Source organism: Musa acuminata, unplaced genomic scaffold, assembly GCF_036884655.1.
Source record: "Musa acuminata AAA Group cultivar baxijiao unplaced genomic scaffold, Cavendish_Baxijiao_AAA HiC_scaffold_1138, whole genome shotgun sequence".
Lineage (NCBI taxonomy): Eukaryota > Viridiplantae > Streptophyta > Magnoliopsida > Zingiberales > Musaceae > Musa > Musa acuminata.
Window position 1 is genome coordinate 1,392,824 of NW_027021350.1, and position 18,158 is coordinate 1,410,981.

Here is an 18,158-nt window from a genome sequence, read left to right on the forward strand (position 1 = left end):
TACTTTCGATTCTCAATTTTTAGAAAAAGATCTTAAGATCTTGTTAACAAGTTCAAAATCCAAAAAACTTTTACTTAGTGCTTTTAAACCATTGACGACATCCGTAAAACAAGTGTACATGTCAACAACAATTTCACTTGGCTTCATTTGAAAAAGTTCAAAATCGTGCATTAAAAGATTGACTTTAGAATCTTTAACTCTAGTAGTGCCTTCGTGTGTGATTTCAAGAATATGCCAAATATCGAAAACCGTTTCACAAGTAGAAACCCGATTAAACTCAATTTTATCCAAAGTGTAAAATAGAGCGTTCATAGCTCTAGCATTTAAAGAAAAAAGTCTTCTTCTTCAAATCATTCCAATGGTTCATTGGAAGAGAGACCTTCGAAAACCGCTTTCGATAATATTCCATAAATTCAAATCCAACAAAAGTAAGAAAACTCTCATTCGAGTTTTCCAATATGTGTAGTCCGTCCCATTGAATAAGGGAGGATGAATAAGAGAGTGACCCTCTTGAAAGCCGAAAAGAGTCATTTCTCTTTGGGTGTTAAACCAAATGAGAAAAACAAGGCTCTAATACCAACTATTAGGAACGAGTCGACACTAAGAGGGGGGGGGGGGGGTGTGAATTAGTGTAGTGGTAAAAACATCGGTTCTAAAAATGTTTCATAAAATAAAAACCGAACTCGGAAGATAACTTGAAATTTAATGCTTGTTCGTAAGCGTAGGCATAGTAAAAGCACAGTAAGGAGGAAAGACAGTTTGCTATAAAAGTAAATTGTAAGAAGGAAACACAAACTAGATTTTTATAGTGGTTCGGTCATCGTGATCTACATCCACTCCGCTGATTCCTCTTCTGTCGAGGCCACCAGCATCCACTATCGATCTTCCTTTAAATGGGCAAAAATCAACTACCCTTTTACACCCCTCTTCTCCTTTTCACAGGTTTAGAAGACAACCTTTATAAGCACACACTCCTCTCTAAACAAAATTCTAAGTTTAGGCTAGAGAAGGGGATTTCTTAATTGATTTCTATAGCGTTTTCTCAATTTTAAACTCTCTGTGCTTGTGTGTCTTAACCAAGGATGAGAGAGATATTTATAGACCTCAAGTTGATTCAAACTTGGAGCCTAAAAATGTCTCATCCTAGGTTTCTCAGGTGCTAGCGGTACCATCGCCTGCAGCACTAACACTGGGCGGTACCACCGCCTGGAAGACTGTGTCTGGGTAGTACCACCGCCTGACACAGTCTCGGAGACTGTGCCACGATGGTACAACTTGTTGGGTCACTATTTGGACCTTCCACTTAGCCCAACACAACCCAAACTTAGTGCAGTGGTAAAAACATCGGTTCTAAAAATGTTTCGTAAAATAAAAACCGAACTCGGAAGATAACTTGAAATTTAATGCTTGTTCGTAAGCGTAGGCATAGTAAAAGCACTGTAAGGAGGAAAGACAGTTTGCTATAAAAGTAAATTGCAAGAAGGAAACACAAACTAGATTTTTATAGTGGTTCGGTCATCGTGATCTACATCCACTCCGCTGATTCCTCTTCAGTCGAGGCCACCAGCATCCACTATCGATCTTCCTTTAAATGGGCAAAAATCAACTACCCTTTTACACCCCTCTTCTCCTTTTCACAGGTTTAGAAGACAACCTTTATAAGCACACACTCCTCTCTAAACAAAATTCTAAGTTTAGGCTAGAGAAGGGGATTTCTTAAGTGATTTCTACAGCGTTTTCTCACTTTTAAACTCTCTGTGCTTGTGTGTCTTAACCAAAGATGAGAGAGGTATTTATAGACCTCAAGTTGATTCAAACTTGGAACCTAAAAATGTCTCATCCTAAGTTTCTCAGGTGCTAGCGGTACCATCGCCTGCAGCACTAACACTGGGCGGTACCACCGCCTGGAAGACTGTGTCTGGGCAGTACCACCGCCTGACACAGTCTCGGAGACTGTGCCACGATGGTACAACCTGTTGGGTCACTATTTGGACCTTCCACTTAGCCCAACACAACCCAAACTTAGGTCACTTAATGGGCCTTTTATCTTGGCCCAAAATAGCCCCTATTTTGGGCCTAGTTGGCCCCTGATTGAGTTGGTCTAATTACATTTTAAACTAACTCAATTAGACTCTAAAACCTAACTCGATCTAGGCAAATTATTACAAGCACTAATCGTGTGTTGTCCGGCATGTCATTGGTTCTTCTAGTGCTTCGTCCGATCCTTCGGTGTATCATCCCCTTTTGCGGCTTTTGCCTAATCGGCATGTTGACCTCCACAACTCTGATTTCCTTTGCATAATGTCTGCTCTTCTAGGCCCGATGCCCGAATTCTCGACTCGAAACTTTCTGCCGACATGTCACCGTTCCTCCGACCCGACGTCCAATATTCTAACATATTCACTCAGGCCCAACGTCTGATTTCTCCTACTTTAATCAATTTGCCTCTCTTGATCAACATTATCCCTGTGTCACTCAAACGTATATTAGAACAACACTACAATTGGTTTCATCATCAAGATTCGAGATTTAACAAACCTAGCTCAAGCACCACTTCACAACCCGAGTCTGTTCAGGTACCTAGCACACAAGTTTTGACTTTACATAGGTCCATTAAAGTATCACATCCTTTTGAGATATATGTGGGACATATTAGAGGAGAGGATGTTGAGGATATTAATCCTCAAACCTACAAGGAGGCTATTACGAGTATAGACCCCGGGAATTGGCAAGAAGCCATAAATTCTAAAATGGATTCCATATACTCTAATAAGGTTTGGAACCTAATTGATACACCTGAGGGTATTATACCCATCAGTTGCAAGTAGATCTTCAAGAAGAAGATCGGAATCGATGGAAAGGTAGAGATCTATAAAGCAAGGTTAGTAGTTAAGGGGCATCGTCAAAGGCAAAGTGTTGATTATAATGAAACATTCTTACCCGTAGCCATGCTAAAATTCATCCAAATTCTATTGGCTATTGTAGCATACTATGATTACGAGATCTGGTAGATGGATGTGAAAACTGTATTTCTCAATGGCAATCTCGAGGAGGAAGTGTATATGATACAGCCTAAGGGATTCGTGTCCAAGGACTACCCATATAAGATATATAGGTTGCTTAGGTCTATTTATGGACTGAAGCAAGCTTTCCGAAGTTGGAACATAAGATTTGATGAGACGATCAGATCTTATGACTTCGTTAAGAATGAAGATGAGCCTTGTATGTACATGAAGGTAAGTGGGAGCACTATCACCTTCTTGGTATTATATGTGAATGACATCCTGATTATTGGGAATGATGTAGGAATATTATTCATAGTAAAGACTTGTTATCTAGACACTTCTCCATGAAGGACTTAGGGGAAGCATCCTATATCTTAGGGATTTTGATCTATAGAGATAGATCCAAGAGAATGCTTGTTTTGTCTCAGTCCAGGTATATAGACATTATTGTCAAAAGGTTTGACATGAAAAATGTCAAGAGAGTTCTCATACCGATGAGACATGGGATATCGCTTTTTAAAGAAATGACAAACATAGATATGATACCCTATGCCTCAATGATAGGGTCTATCATCTATGTCATGCTATGTATCAGACTTGATATAGCGCATGCTCTGAGTGTCATGAGCAGGTATCAAGTGGATCCAAGCTTGGAGCATTGGAAAGCAGTAAATTCTACCTTTAAATACCTTAGAAGGACTAATGATCTTTTACTAATATATGAATGTAGTAGCCTCAGGGATGAAAGCTACACAAACTCGAGTTTTTAGTCCGATATTGATGATAGCAAGTTAAATTCGGGGTATGTGTACACCCTGAATGGAGGAGTAGTATGTTGGAGAGTTTCAAGCAAGATACTGCTGCTAACTCGACTACAGAGGCAGAGTACATTGCTATAGTAGAGGTAGCAAAGGAGGGAGTCTAGATGAAGAAGTTTATCATACATCTAGCAGTCGTACCGAGCAGCGAGAAGTCGATTCCCTTACATTATGACAACAACTGGGTGATTACTCAAGCGAAGGAACCCAGGTCTCATCAGAAGTCTAAACATATTCTGAGGAGGTTCCACCTAATTAGAGAGATCGTGACCCGAGGAGATATAGTAGTGGAAAGAAGAGTTCTATCTAAAGATAACATCACAAATCTACTAACAAAGTCGTTGTCTTATATTGTCTTTAAGCGTCATAGGTGCTTGATGGGGATCAAACATGGAGGTGATTAGCTTTAGGTTAAGTGGGAGATTGCTAGTTATAAGTGCCCTGTAAGCTAATCACGTGAGTGATGGAACGTGTGACTTGACATGCAGTCTTTTTGCTTATTATTATTATTTAGTATTTTATCACTTTATATTGCTTGTTGCATGAATATATTATGATGTCCATGGATATTTGCAATGGGAATCAGATCATGATGATATCATGATAATGAGACCGATTCGCCTTTAAACACAGATCCTAAATAATCCTGGTCATAGGTTACTCGAGAGAGATATTGAGATAACCAGACAGACTGGTGTGCTGTATACCCATCTATATGATGGATACAGTTGGTCTCATAGCTACTCGTGTGGGGACACTAGGGATACAGTGCATATGTTCATTAGAGAATGAGTTCACTAATTGATCCGCTCATAGAATGCTAGATGGTTAATAATACCTTATTGTTAGACAGCGATTCTGATGTCCTAGTGGTGTACTTGGTCTTTAGACTTGAGACGCCAAGGATGTCCTATATGAGTACTCTATTTTTTGATACTAGACTTATAAGCCTAGAAGTTCCAAATCTAGCACAGCTAGTCATCGGGAGTGGTAGTCAATCTTACAAGGACTATTAAGTGTTGATAGAAGATCATCCACTCTCGGTGTCATGAAAGGAATATCCCATGTATTCTTGCTCAGACAAATCCTTGGCTAGGGTCATTCGGATTGAGAGAGAAAGAGTTCTCCAAGAGAATCCAATTAAAACGAGACTCGTGTAGAAATTGTATGGGCCTAACAGCACCATACTCGGTATATAGTCTCTGAGATATTAGATGGATAAGAGACTATAGGTACACGGTAATTGAGGATAGACAAGTCTAATGGATTAGATTCTCCTATATCATCTGGGGACTACAGCTTAGTGGCCTAATACATCTACAGTTGATGGGTCGAGTGAATTATTATAGAGATGAAAAGATAAAACAATTAAAGCAAAAGAATCAGACATTGGGCCAGAGTCAAAGATCAGACATCGGGTCGGAAGAATCGAATGTTGCGCGAAGATCGGATGTTGCGGGAGTCAATATGCCAATAGATTGGGTGATACGCCGAAGGTTCAAACGATGCGTCAGAAGTTCACCAGAAATTCGCTAGGAGTTCGGATGAACAAATGACAAGTCTGACAACTTAGATGTGTTAAGAGCATTTTACCATCCTATTCACCATCTCTTCCACTGTACCATTTGCTTAACCATCGTTTCACTGTTCATGGCCAAGAGCATTAGGTCTTTTCTAGTTGTGTTAATAGTTGTTTGCGGGAGGAATATTCTGTGCCCTTAAAACTTAAGTAATGTTTAGGACTAGCACTTGACATGCTTTGTTTTCAGTATTTTCTCCCAAAGCAAGCCTTTTAACCTGGCTCCCCTTCCCTCCCCCCGCCTTGTTTTTATTTACATAGTTATTTTAAACTTACGTGTATAGATTTATTAAATCATTACTCAAACTAATCGAAAAGTTAAACAAGTCATGATTATAAAAATGACTTAGCATTCTCATTATTAATATTTATTTTTCTCAAGCTCTTTCACTTCCATTTCTCACTACACCCTTTATTTTTTTCTCACCACACATCACTCCATTAATCCTACATCAATTTGAACATCTCCAATAGTTCCACTTATTAGTTAGACCTCCATATTAGGTTTCACCCCAAATCACCAAATCAGACTTCTTCTCCGACTTCAAAAACTAAGATTTGAAAGTAGGATCAATCATCTTACTTCTAAAACTATAAGATTTAAAAGTAGGATCAATCATCTTAAGCATCTTAAAGGTAGCTCAATTTAATAGGACAATATAGTATTGAGCATCGTGAAAGCAGAGGATGTGTGATCTGACTGCATCATCCAGCATCTAAAGATTTCTGTCAATTCCTTGAATTCAGGAGCAAAACATGTATATGATTTGTGCTGTTCCATCAACTCTTGGAGAGATCAGGTTCTGAATTCCCTGGACTGCAGCAGTTTACATGAACTCATGCATGGAGATACAAAAAGAATCCAACAGCCACTTGAACAGAATAGCTCAGTAGAGAGAGAGAGAGAGAGAGAGAGAGAGATTGTCATTGTCAAGGAGCTAAAATTACTCAATCATCATCGATGTAGATTGTTTCTTGCTTGAAGAGGCCACCAAAGATGTTCTTCACCTCTGGCGTGGGATCTGGCTGCTTGGGCTTTGGCTTCTGGGGAGGCTTCTTCACTACTGCCTTCTTGGATGGCAAATTCCGAGCCTTAGCTTGGCCTCTAACGGTGGCAATCTGCGTCCTCGCTTTCTTCTCCTCCATATCCTCGGTGTCGTTGTTGTTGATCTGAGACACCGCTGCTGTTACCTGAGTGCTCAGTTTGTCCCAGGAGAAGTCGTTGCCGAGTCCCTTGGCTTTAATGAAGAGGTTGTCAAGCGAAGACCCTGCCTCCACCACTCGCCGCTGAGCTTCCTTGTTGAGGTTGGTGGCTCGGGTTTTCTTCTCCGACAGCTTCTTCACCTCTTCTTCCAGCTTTTTCGCTGCCTCTTCAGCCTCGGTAGCTTTCGCTGCAGCTCGCATTGCCTCCTCCGCTGCCTTTGCCTTCGCCACGGCTTCGGCGTAGGCTTTCCTTCTTCCATCTTCGGGTATCGCACTGAGGACAATGAAGATTATTGTTGTGACATAGTCATTGTAGCTGTTCTAATCAAGCAAAGTAATTGCAACTAATTTCTACCGTTTCTGACAGAAATAAGCTTATAATTCTTGGTTAATCCACCGAAAGATGCATACTAGGAGTTGCCATGTGTGGCTTGTTTACCCGAAAAGTTCTTGTGTGGGTTTTGAGGTTGCTGATGGGCTGGTGGAGACTTCAACGACCTGCAAAAACACAAGAAAGCTTATTCACAACTCCTGCATGAGAGCAAGCACACCATTTTATAGTGTGGTTTCACAATTCTTTATGACAGATGTGCTGTTCTCACAAACCATGAAATGGTAAATACATAGATCCCAGAGTTTAGCAGAATCAAAGTAGAAGATTATACATGACTTGGATTGTATCATTGTGAATTGGAGTTTGGGAGTAATATTTCTTTCTATTGGTAATCAATATCGAAATCTCACTTAGGTTATCAGAGCAATCAGAACAGACATAATAAATGGCAAGAAATTGGAAACTCTTTAAGCCAACAGAACAATCAAAACAAGCTTCTGCTTATGTTTACACACACAAAGAAAAATAACAATAAAATTATTGTGACATTATTATTTGTATTATATTGGAAGAGAAGGCATACTCTTGAAGAATCCAAATTCGACTCATGAATTAAGAGAGTAAACTTCATGTACCCAAGTACTTCAACTTAACTATCGAATATCTGGTTTGAATTCTGAAGTTAATCATTCATATTGTAAAAGAATTTAACTTTCAATTGAGAAATGTAAGGCTCATCCGTAATCCTTATTTCCTATCTTATACTATTATATTTCCCTGCACAAAGACTATATTGATCTATAATATCCATCTCTACAAGTTGAACTACAATTATATATATTGACTCTTTGGATTTGGATGTAACTGATGCGATCAGGTATAGTATCTTGAAACATATGTATATATGTATCGTCAAATATTATATTAGTCTATAAGCTACAACCAAATTAAGGGTACAAGCTCAAGTCTAAGTCCAGTCTATTTCTATTTGAATTCTTTTTTGAATATTTCCAACCAAAACAAATTTACATACAGAAGCTATTCTTCAAATGTAAATCATTATTTGGATGCAAATTACAACATCCAAACTCACATCCAAATAGCTATCAAGTACAGAATGAAGAACCAATCAAAGGGATCAAAATTTGCTGAAGCAACAGGACAATCAAGGTTACTGAGATAAAAATTGCATGCCTTACTAAATCCAAGTTCAATGCTTTATCTTCATGAATGTGTTCAAAGAGAAAAGGCAGGGCAGGTTGCATACCTTATTCTCTGCAATAGAGGTATCTGAGAATACATCAGCCACCAGTTTGGCAATCTGCGACTTCGAGACCTGCAAAGTAAGATTCAGGGTGCAGGTCATCGCCATTGATGTTGTTGATGAAAGCTAGCCGTCGCCTATGATACCTTGAATTCACTTGCTGTTCCGGTGGTGCTCCCTTCCTCTGATACCACCAATCCATATGAGCTCTCGTCCGAGTAGTCCTCGGTGAAGGCGGCCTTGATGAGTGTGTAGCTCACGTCCAACTCTGCCACTTTGGAGAGGAACTCCCCCAGCGTCAGCGGCTGAGACCGAGCAAAGAGGTTGGAGAAGAAGGAGCTGATTCCGTCGAGCACGTTGTATGTGGACTGGCCGGAGAACCCACCGGGCCCCGAGTTGTAAACCACAGCGACGTGGCCCACGCCAGCGAGCTGGGCTGCGCGGACGACCTCGAGGGCGTCGTCGGTGGTGACCTCGGCCGACGGTCCGTTCTCCGCGGCGCCGACCGTGACGACCACCTTGGTGGCGAGGCCGATGGCCTTCGCGATCGACTCGGCGTCGCTGAACGACGACTCCACCGCGTTCAACCGCTTCGACTCCTCCGGCGAGATGATCTGTTGCATTGAACGCATCAAGTTAAGTCCTTCCCGAGCTTACATCGATCTAAACGAGCATACCTTGTACGTTGAGACGACACGGGCGAGATCCTGAGCGGAGGGTAGATCGGGCACGCCGGCCCTGACGCTGAAACCCTGGCGAAGGAGCGCCCAGGAAATCCTTGCGCCGGCTTGCCCCGTGGCGCCGGCAACGAAGACCGTGCGAGGGTCTTTCCGCCTCGTGCTGGCGAACAGCGTCGTCGACGGAGACGTCACAACCGGAACGAGGGACTTGGCGTCGGGGATTTTGCCGAAATCGATGAAGAAACGGTTGGCTTTGTTGGCAGATCCCTCCCCCTTCGCTTCCTCCTCCGACGAAGCATCTCCTTGCGGCTTCCCGAAGCTGAACAGGTTCTGCCTGGCTTGGGCCGTCACCGTCTTGAGGGACTTGTGCTCGCGCGTCGAGCAGAGGCGGCGGCGGCCACCACCAGGCGCGATGCGGAAGGAGTTGGAGGTGAGCGCAGGCGCCATGAGAGGAGACGGAGGTTGTACTTGGTGTATTGTTGGGCGTCTCAGGCTCCTCCGGCCAAACTGGGATGGCGAGCTTGGCGCCGGTAAAAGGATGGAGATGTGGCGAGTGGATGAGCTGCGGCACGAATGGGCCAATAGGACGACGCCATGTTATCATTATCTGCGCGCGGAGTCCGCGCACCAGACGTTTGTTGTTATGACGCAAGACCCACAAATTATAAGCAGGATCCAATCAGCAGAAGACCCAATCCACGACCTCGCGGTCACGAAATTATACGACCATATCCACCTCAATTTTGTGATGACATTATTCCACATAAAGCTCAAACAATACACGAAACCGTTAGCCAACCCGATCCATTTATTCTTCCTGAAAGAGTGCAAAACTGACTCAATATGAACCGGTTCGGTTCAGTTTAATCTTGATGCGACCCGTTCGCCTAACCCAACTCGGTTCAATTTGGTCTCCCGATACGTGGCAAAACGGAGTAGATTGTATGATCATTAAACAATTTGGTTTTAGATTGTATTGATCGCTATAGTAAAACCATGCACATATCGTCTTGCCTTTGCTGTGTTCCATGGGAACATTTTCACTGTCCTTTAAATAAATAATAGTATGTTTGGCGGCACAAATCAATGTTTATGATAAGATTGTTAGTACATTTTAAAATATAAATATATCGAATGAGATCTTAATTTATTAGTATTTGTTAAGAGGGTCCAATACACCATCATCATCAGTGTTTTATGTATCTATCGAATATATTAAATAAACTTTTGAAACTCTCAGTATTTAGTAAGTTACATAATTACCACATCAATAGTTTATATATAAAAATATATTGAATAATGTTTCGAACATCAACCATTAATCTTTAGTAAATGGGTTTGATACATCATGATTAGAGCAATATTTTAAAAGTAAAATGTATAAGATGAGATTTCAAATACTTAATCTTTGCTAAATACGTATAATATAATATCATCATACTAATATTTTACATACAAATAAAAATATTTAAACTTTGATAAATAGGTCTGATGCATCACCATCATACCAATATTTAAATTATAGGATGTCAATCTTATGGATACTATTATTTAGAGAAAAAAATCTAAAATAGGCACTAATTAGAGTATTAGCATGTTAAATAGATAGATCCTTGAGTAAAATATCCATCTCCTCCTTAACATGCTTATATAGAACAGAAGATTCATTTATAATTTCACAAATAGAAGGATCACAAACCTTATGACACAATGCCAAAGGGGTATATATATATATATATATATATATATATATATATATATATATATATATATATATATATATATATATATATATATATATATATATGAGGTCATATGAACCACCAGTGAAGAACCTAGTTTAATGGATTAACTGAAAAGAGAACTTAAGCCTGTCATATGGTGCTATGATCACTAGAAGGATAAACTTGTAGAGGCATGCAATGTAGGAATTGTATGACACACAAGAAAGAAGGAATTGGCAGTTGTGTTAGAAGAAATGAGAGAGCATATTTGTGTTGTTTGAGACAAAAAAAAATTGATGAATTACCTGCACCATGCATGAAGCCAGAAATCCTGAATGTAAAACACCATGGCACTAACTTTTTAATAGATGAATCTTTGAGGCTTGGATCAACAGAATATATGAAAGCATTAAGCATAAGATTGTGACAAAAGAAGAGGAGCAGAGTGTCTATTGCCATCACTGTTGCCCAAGATGAGAACAAGGAAATTATGATTCTTGATCAAATAGAAGATGACACCAATCAGGCAAAGATGTATCAAATTGTCAAGTATTTATAGTACACTACACATTCTTTAGGATAAAAAAGGGGAGGACAAAGCACATACACATATTGTGATATTAGATCATATTTGAGAACCTAAAATGATGTTCTTTCCCTACTACAGTCATTGCCTTGCCAGTCTAAAAGAGGAAAAGTTGATGCCTTTGATTGCTTAAACAGCCTTGTTATGAACATAAACTGAATCTACTCCACTGCCCTTTCCTCTACTCTGTATCTCAACTTTTACATAGATTAGCAATGGATATATGCAACATGATATTCTGACTTTTGACTTGGTTTGCATGACACAAAATTTCTCAATTATAATTGTAGTGACAGTCTTCTTATGAAATGGGATTCATGTTATTCACTGAAGATAATAATCTGTAGTACTAAAGCATAGTGAACCTTTACAGTGATACGAGGTATAGCCATCAATTCATTTCTGTCGACATGGATCAGATATTTTCATGACAACCATGAATCCTTATCTAGCATCTAGCATTTTCAAAGGCAATATGTTCCAATTTCTTAAGAATTTTAAATCAATCAAGTATGCAAAACAACATTAATGGGAGGGCAGCAGAAGACTCAAAGGAACTCTTCTACACAAGATTATACACAAATTCTAAATCATGTAGACTATCCATCCTGAGTGGTCTCTTAGCTGCCATCATCAGTTTATATGTGTTATGGGAGATGACAAGGATAGATGCTGGAGTGTTAGTGTAATAATATGAAATATAACCTTTGATTAAAGTATAAACAGGTTAAATGTTGAAATCAAACTAGGGATTTTGTGAAAAAGAATGTGGAGATTTGGGGAATATGATCTAGCACCACCAAAGAAAGAAGAATTGGAAAAGAAATTATGGGAAGAATAAATATCATTGGAAAGCCAACGGAATGAGAAAGCCGAAAACAATAGCGAGTTAGTTCTTTTTGGAAAAAAAACAGCAGGCAGCGGAAGGGACTATTTATAACCTTTTTCCACCAATTCAAGACTCCAAAGTCATAATGAGCATGCCACATGGCACGTTGCAGGTGCCCTGCATGCTGCGTGTGACAGGCAAGCAACAACGTGGCCACTCGCACGCATTGCATGCGACAGACACTCTATGTCGTTGCGACTCTTAGTCACACGCTGGACGCATGAGTCGCAACGAATGGTGCTCCTGTGAAAAGGTAAGGGTAAAGAGGTAAGTCAGGAAAAAGTTTAGTGTCTCCCTCTAAAAGCTCTAATAGGAAGCAGACCATTACCATTAAAAAATCATTTACAAACATCTATATACATAATATGTATATATGTGCATGTGTGTGTACATGTGGATGATGTATAAGCTAAAACTGATTATGGTGATATATATGTGCATGTGGATGATGTATAAGCTAAAACTGATCATGGTGATACACAACTCCAGAGATTCATAGATGTATCACAAAGACAATGCTAACTAGTGGTGCAAACTGCAAAGAGGTAGAGGCTGATGAAACTAAAACTTCTTTAGAAATAATTAAAAGATATATCACAGCTGTGAGTTCTACTACTGATATTGCCACCAACAAAGCTCAATGACAAGCAAAGACATGCAGCTTCAGTTTGATGTTAATTATTTATATATGTTTCCATATGCATGTGTATTTGTATAATATTTGTATATATCTGTGTGTATGTGCACCTGTGCACACAAAGCAATAGGTTAAGGCTTATGTTAATTTGATTCATCAATTACTTAATAGTAACTGACATTTGTACACATGTGGCCAAAAATTAAGAAATATAATAGAATAAGTCACGGAACGATACAAATAAAAGCATGAACAATATTGTACCAATGGACACATTTCATGCATCAATTATATTGATAGCTTCCCGATAATTACTTAATAGTAACTGACATTTGGACACATGTGGCCAAAAATATGTAGTCAACGGAATATATCTCCATCCTACCTGAGAGAGAAGGAATGCATCAAAATGAAAGAGCACAAATTTCATTAAAGTAATTTTGGTAATACTAGAAGCACTAGATCTCAATTTGCCTAAATCAGGATGTACTAGATGGTATTTAATGGTCCCCACTTCAATCGGCATGCAAACCAAGGCTTTTCGCTCTGCTTCAGTCCAATAAGCATGTTAACCCTCTGCTTCACTTTTCAAGTTTTCACAGTTATTGAAATCTTTCTAATATCCTCTCTCTCTTTCTCCATTGCCCACTCTTCCTTATCTCGATCCGTCTCTCATTGCTCGCTAATTCGTCATTGTTGTTACCTACTGCTAATGCTGCCCATCACTCACCATTGCCTACCTGTCTGGTACTTCATCTCATCCTCCTCCTCCTCCAGTGATTCTTCTTCCTCCTCCCTTCCTATTCTCCTCATTCAGTGCTGACTAGTATGCCGGTGTATTATGTGTCGGTATGTCGGTATATACCAGACTCATACTGATCCAGCAAGGGTTTGTTATTGAGAATTAAAACCACTCTATGCTATAAAGAATTTGAGACTTTGACAATTTGTGGTGGCATTCCTATGCTAGTGTAATAGGGACCACTCTATGTCAACCATCATCATTGACTCTATCAACTTGTAATGCAAAATTAGTCTTCTTCATATGATTAAAAAAATTTCTGAATGCAGATTATTACTGCAAGATAATTATAGAATAACTAATATTAGATGATTTAAAAATATTCTATAGCACAAGCATCCATAAGGCTAGTATGAAATCAAGCATTAAATATACATGTGTGATTCAGGATCTCAAAGAGAGATTATCCTATTATCTTGAGCCAAAAGCAGAAAAAAAAATGATTGTTAAACGAAAATATAATCAATCATCAGATGCAATGCTTATCAAATGATAGCACACAACAGAACAATAGATGAATAACTAGAGATACCAACCAACAAAATCTCCTTGGCACACACAGAAGAGAGCATCTGTTTAACTTAAGATCTCTCTGAAGCTAATCATCTAATAGGCTAGTTAGTCATCGAATAGATATTTCTGAATCTGAAAGACTCTCTGGGTTGCTTGTTTGCCTAGTGGTACCGAGTCTAATGTGCTATGATGTGTTGTGCACATACAAGTGGTACATAACAGCAAGCAACCAGAGTTATCTTGGTCTAATCGTGCTTCTAAGTTTTCTTTTCCTTTTCCCCGACAATTTACACAAACACCAATAGCCTACTAATGCACAACAAATGAACAGAATCCAAAAGTAGTAGCTCAACCTACGCCATGGAGATTTAAGAGCAAATTGATTAAAGTAGAAGATGAACGAGCATTCCTCACAAAGAATGATGTCACAGAGAGAGTACCACGAGACCTTACTCTTTTAGTAAAGTTATTCCTTCATCGTTCAGCATCAGCAGGAACAAGAGCATATGAAACGATCCGAACCTGTCTCATGGCGTCACCAATCCTTTGGGCGCTCCCCAAAATCTCCATGTGGATGATGCCCCTCGAATCCATGAAAAGCCCCGCCCACCTGGTTGTTGTTGACCGGAACCATCGGATTTCCATGGGCATGTGGATGAGCCATGCCGAAGACCGGCATCGGAATCATGGTGGGCATGGCGTAGGGCACGGACATCGGCAACTGCTGCTCGCGGAGGCTCTGCGGCACCGGGGTCGAGGTAAAGAGATGGTCGGACGACGACGGCCCCTCGTTCGACAGCCCCTGCATCCTCTTCAGGTAAAGCCTGTACTTTTGGAGATGGCTGGCCACGTTCTCCCTCGTCAGCCCCTCCACGTTCATCAGCTGCATGATGGTCTTCGGCACGGCGTTCTTGATGCCGAGGTGCGCCACCACGTCGACGAACCGCTTGTGGAGCTGCGGCGTCCAGACGAGGCGCGGCCGCTTAAGGGTCCGGACGGATTGATCGTCGTTGGAGTTCTCCAGCGGGGGGGCGAAGGACTCGGCCTCCTCGGCGGGGGATGGGGAAGCGGAGTCCATCCGCGGGGCCTTACGCGAGTGCTCGTCGCCCTCGACGGCCACGGGGTGGTCTCCGTCGTCGTCGTCGTCGTCGTCGTCGTCGTCGTCGTCGTCGTCGTCGTCGTCGTCGTCGTCGGCTGCGGGCGAGGGGAAGGGGTGGAAGTATCGGAGAGCAGCGGCGGCGGCGGGGGAGGGTGCAGCGCGGCGGAGGTTGGAGACGGTGTGCTGGGAGGCACGGTGGACGTCGAGAAGGGTACGGGCGGGCTCGGGGTTGATCCGGAAGGCCGAGGCGAGCTCCGGCGGGATCAGAGTCTGCGACAGTGAGACGAGGTGGTGTCCGCCGGGGAGGCCAAGCTCCCACTCGACGACCCTACCCTCGTCGCCGCCTCCGCGTCCGGAGGCGGAGATCCGGTCGCAGTAGGCGTCTCCAGCCTCTTCGCCCATCGCAATGATCCCAATCCCCACCCTCTAAAGACGAACACGGAGAGCTTCTCACAGGAGGAAGGCCCCCTTGGGACGAAATCGATGGGGAATCAAGAATTTGGGCGGAAGGAGGTGAGGGGGAGATGGAGGCGACGGAGTACTGTGGTGGATATTTTGGGGTTGGGGGCAGATTTTTTTTGTGTGTGTGTGTGTTAGAAAAGTGCAAGTCGGATGGCAGATTGATATTTGTCGGGACTGACACGTGGACCGATTCCTTGATATTTTGGGACGCCCTTTTTAAGCCCTTTTTCTTGTGTTCCTTTTCTCGCGTGTATGTTTCTATAATGGTTAGACTCCACAATGCAATCCCTCTCCGATATCGCGTATTAGCCGACTCTCGAGGCCGTTGAGATGGGGCGATGCGTATTCGAACTGCTCGGCGGTTTTATCTGTTACGGTAAACACATTGACGGTTTTATGATGTCATGGGTTGGTTGTTGTGGCTTTGATAACTAATTGAAATCCGATACAACTCGAACAACCAATTAAGGCTACTGGACATATATCGTTGAAATGATCACATAAATAAATTAATGAATTAGTGCTATATCTAAGAGAATATTTTCCATTAGTGTCCAACTTAGTACATTAAAAAAGGAGGACCTTAGTTCTTTATTGATTTAGGCATCAAAGTCATAACACAACATGCTTTAAGAGAATGTCATTAATAACCAGATGAGATATATAAGAGTGATCAACTCACACATTCTTACAGGGAATCTACATAAAAAAATTTGATGAGATAGAATCAACTTTAAAAGAAAAAAATATTACATTAGCTCATACATGAACTCAGATCTATTACTTATGCACTAACCAAATACTTGAATGTCTGAATGGAGACAAGATCAAATCAACTTTACAACATCATATTAAGAATATAAAAATATGATATAATCTTTCCTCATCAATACTGATAGGGGAGCATTCCATCAGTTAAATGGTTATAGATTTGACAATTAAATGGAACCTGATATATCAAAGTAAGTCAAGCATTAAATTATCAATGGAAACTTGATTAAACGAGTTTATTACAAAAGCAATAATATGACATAACCTAAGAATGTATAATCAACTAGACAATAACGTGAAACCATCTATGTCATGAACTTAATTAAAATTATCTAAGTCATAAGACACTTTTATGTTATTCGTTCATGAATGAATAGTTAAAATATAACCTCGTTAAGTCTTGAAAGATTTATAAAATAACAAACTAATCAGTTCAAAAAATGAGCGACAAACAAGTCTCAATATTTCTCAAAAAGAATAGCTTTACATATAATTCAACAAACACGTAAGAGAAAAAATAAAACAAAAAACAAAAATTTTAGAATATAAATGAATAATGTAAGTTCATAAATAATTACTCGTTAGGTGTTGGGTGTATTAGCAAGTCTTCGTAATTAATCTTTCTTCATTAATACTAATAGGAGATTATTCCATCGATTACGTGCTTATATATAGCAATATTTTGTCTAATGTCGCATTTTTATGATAGTGCTCCTAAGTTGACACCTTTGTGTCAACTTTTTGTTTCATCTTCGAATCACACTATCAATTACAATCATCGAATGATATAGGTCATGAAATGTCATGACACCTTAGTAAAGTCGAGCTCGTGCCTCTCTGACTCATGCTCTCGTCATCAAGTCTATGGTGCATTCCAGCCAAGCTACCACTTCACGTATCCCTTTCTTATCGAAAGCCGGCTCTATGATTACTCACCTCATAAGTCTCTTAACATTACCCTAAACATATCTGTTGGGTCCAGCACATAGGTGGGTTTGGACCGATTGATTTGGGGAATGAATCCAAATCTAATTTATTAAAAAAATAAAAAAAAAATAAAGTGGAGATGTACGTGGGAGAGGTGCGTGTGAACGATGAAAACTGCAGCGGCGCAAAAATAGAACAGGGGAGAAAAAAAGTTTAAGGTTGAGAGGCTTTTGCTAGATGATTAAACAGTTAAATTTTATTGATTTTGACTCAAATTTTATATGAATAATTTTTGGAACAAACTCTATAATTATCGTTCTATAGTTTATCCTCTCTGAAATCATTTTCTATTATATTTATTTGATGAGATCTAAAATTTTTTTTCATAAAATATATCTATAATAATGATGTTATATTATTATTAAGCCAAGATATATGTTCTTAATATTATTATGATTCTTTAATTATTCTAGAAAATATTTATTATAAACCTATTATCATTATTGATGACAGTGAAAGTTTGAAGTGAACTACGGTCTCGTAGTTTCTATCGCATTCGATTTTTCACATAAAGATTCGATGTCTCACTTTATAATTGATTCATTGTTATACTATTTATGCTGCTTTGATTAATATTTATTTTTGCTAATATGTTGGTATTTTGATGAGAAACTCGTTTTGATAGAGAGAAAATAATTATACTGTTATAATAATTTTTCCAATAAATGGTATTAGAGCTTTAGGTTGTTTGGTATTAGTTTTTCTTGTTTGATTGAAATTGAAGAGTCAGACGATATGATTAAATTAAACTCATCAAATTATTTTACTTGGAGGCATATGATGGAATATTTGCTTTATTGCAAAG

At 39.9% G+C, this 18,158-nt stretch overlaps 2 protein-coding genes across 2 annotated transcripts; both read right to left on the minus strand.

The window, feature by feature from the left end:
* Positions 1-6,110: 6,110 nt before the first annotated feature.
* LOC135671234 (protein PLASTID TRANSCRIPTIONALLY ACTIVE 16, chloroplastic-like) lies at positions 6,111-9,441 on the minus strand. Its single transcript, XM_065179238.1, has 5 exons — positions 8,881-9,441; positions 8,350-8,817; positions 8,207-8,275; positions 7,045-7,103; positions 6,111-6,879 (listed from the first exon to the last, which is right to left on the minus strand). The coding sequence occupies exons 1-5, from the start codon at positions 9,328-9,330 to the stop codon at positions 6,351-6,353; spliced, it is 1,575 nt and encodes a 524-aa protein (XP_065035310.1). The 5' UTR covers positions 9,331-9,441; the 3' UTR covers positions 6,111-6,350.
* A 4,954-nt stretch (positions 9,442-14,395) lies between these two features.
* Positions 14,396-15,720, minus strand: LOC103999795 (transcription factor PCL1). The gene has a single exon (XM_009421653.3). The coding sequence runs from the start codon at positions 15,533-15,535 to the stop codon at positions 14,570-14,572; it is 966 nt and encodes a 321-aa protein (XP_009419928.2). The 5' UTR covers positions 15,536-15,720; the 3' UTR covers positions 14,396-14,569.
* Between the last annotated feature and the right edge of the window lie 2,438 nt (positions 15,721-18,158).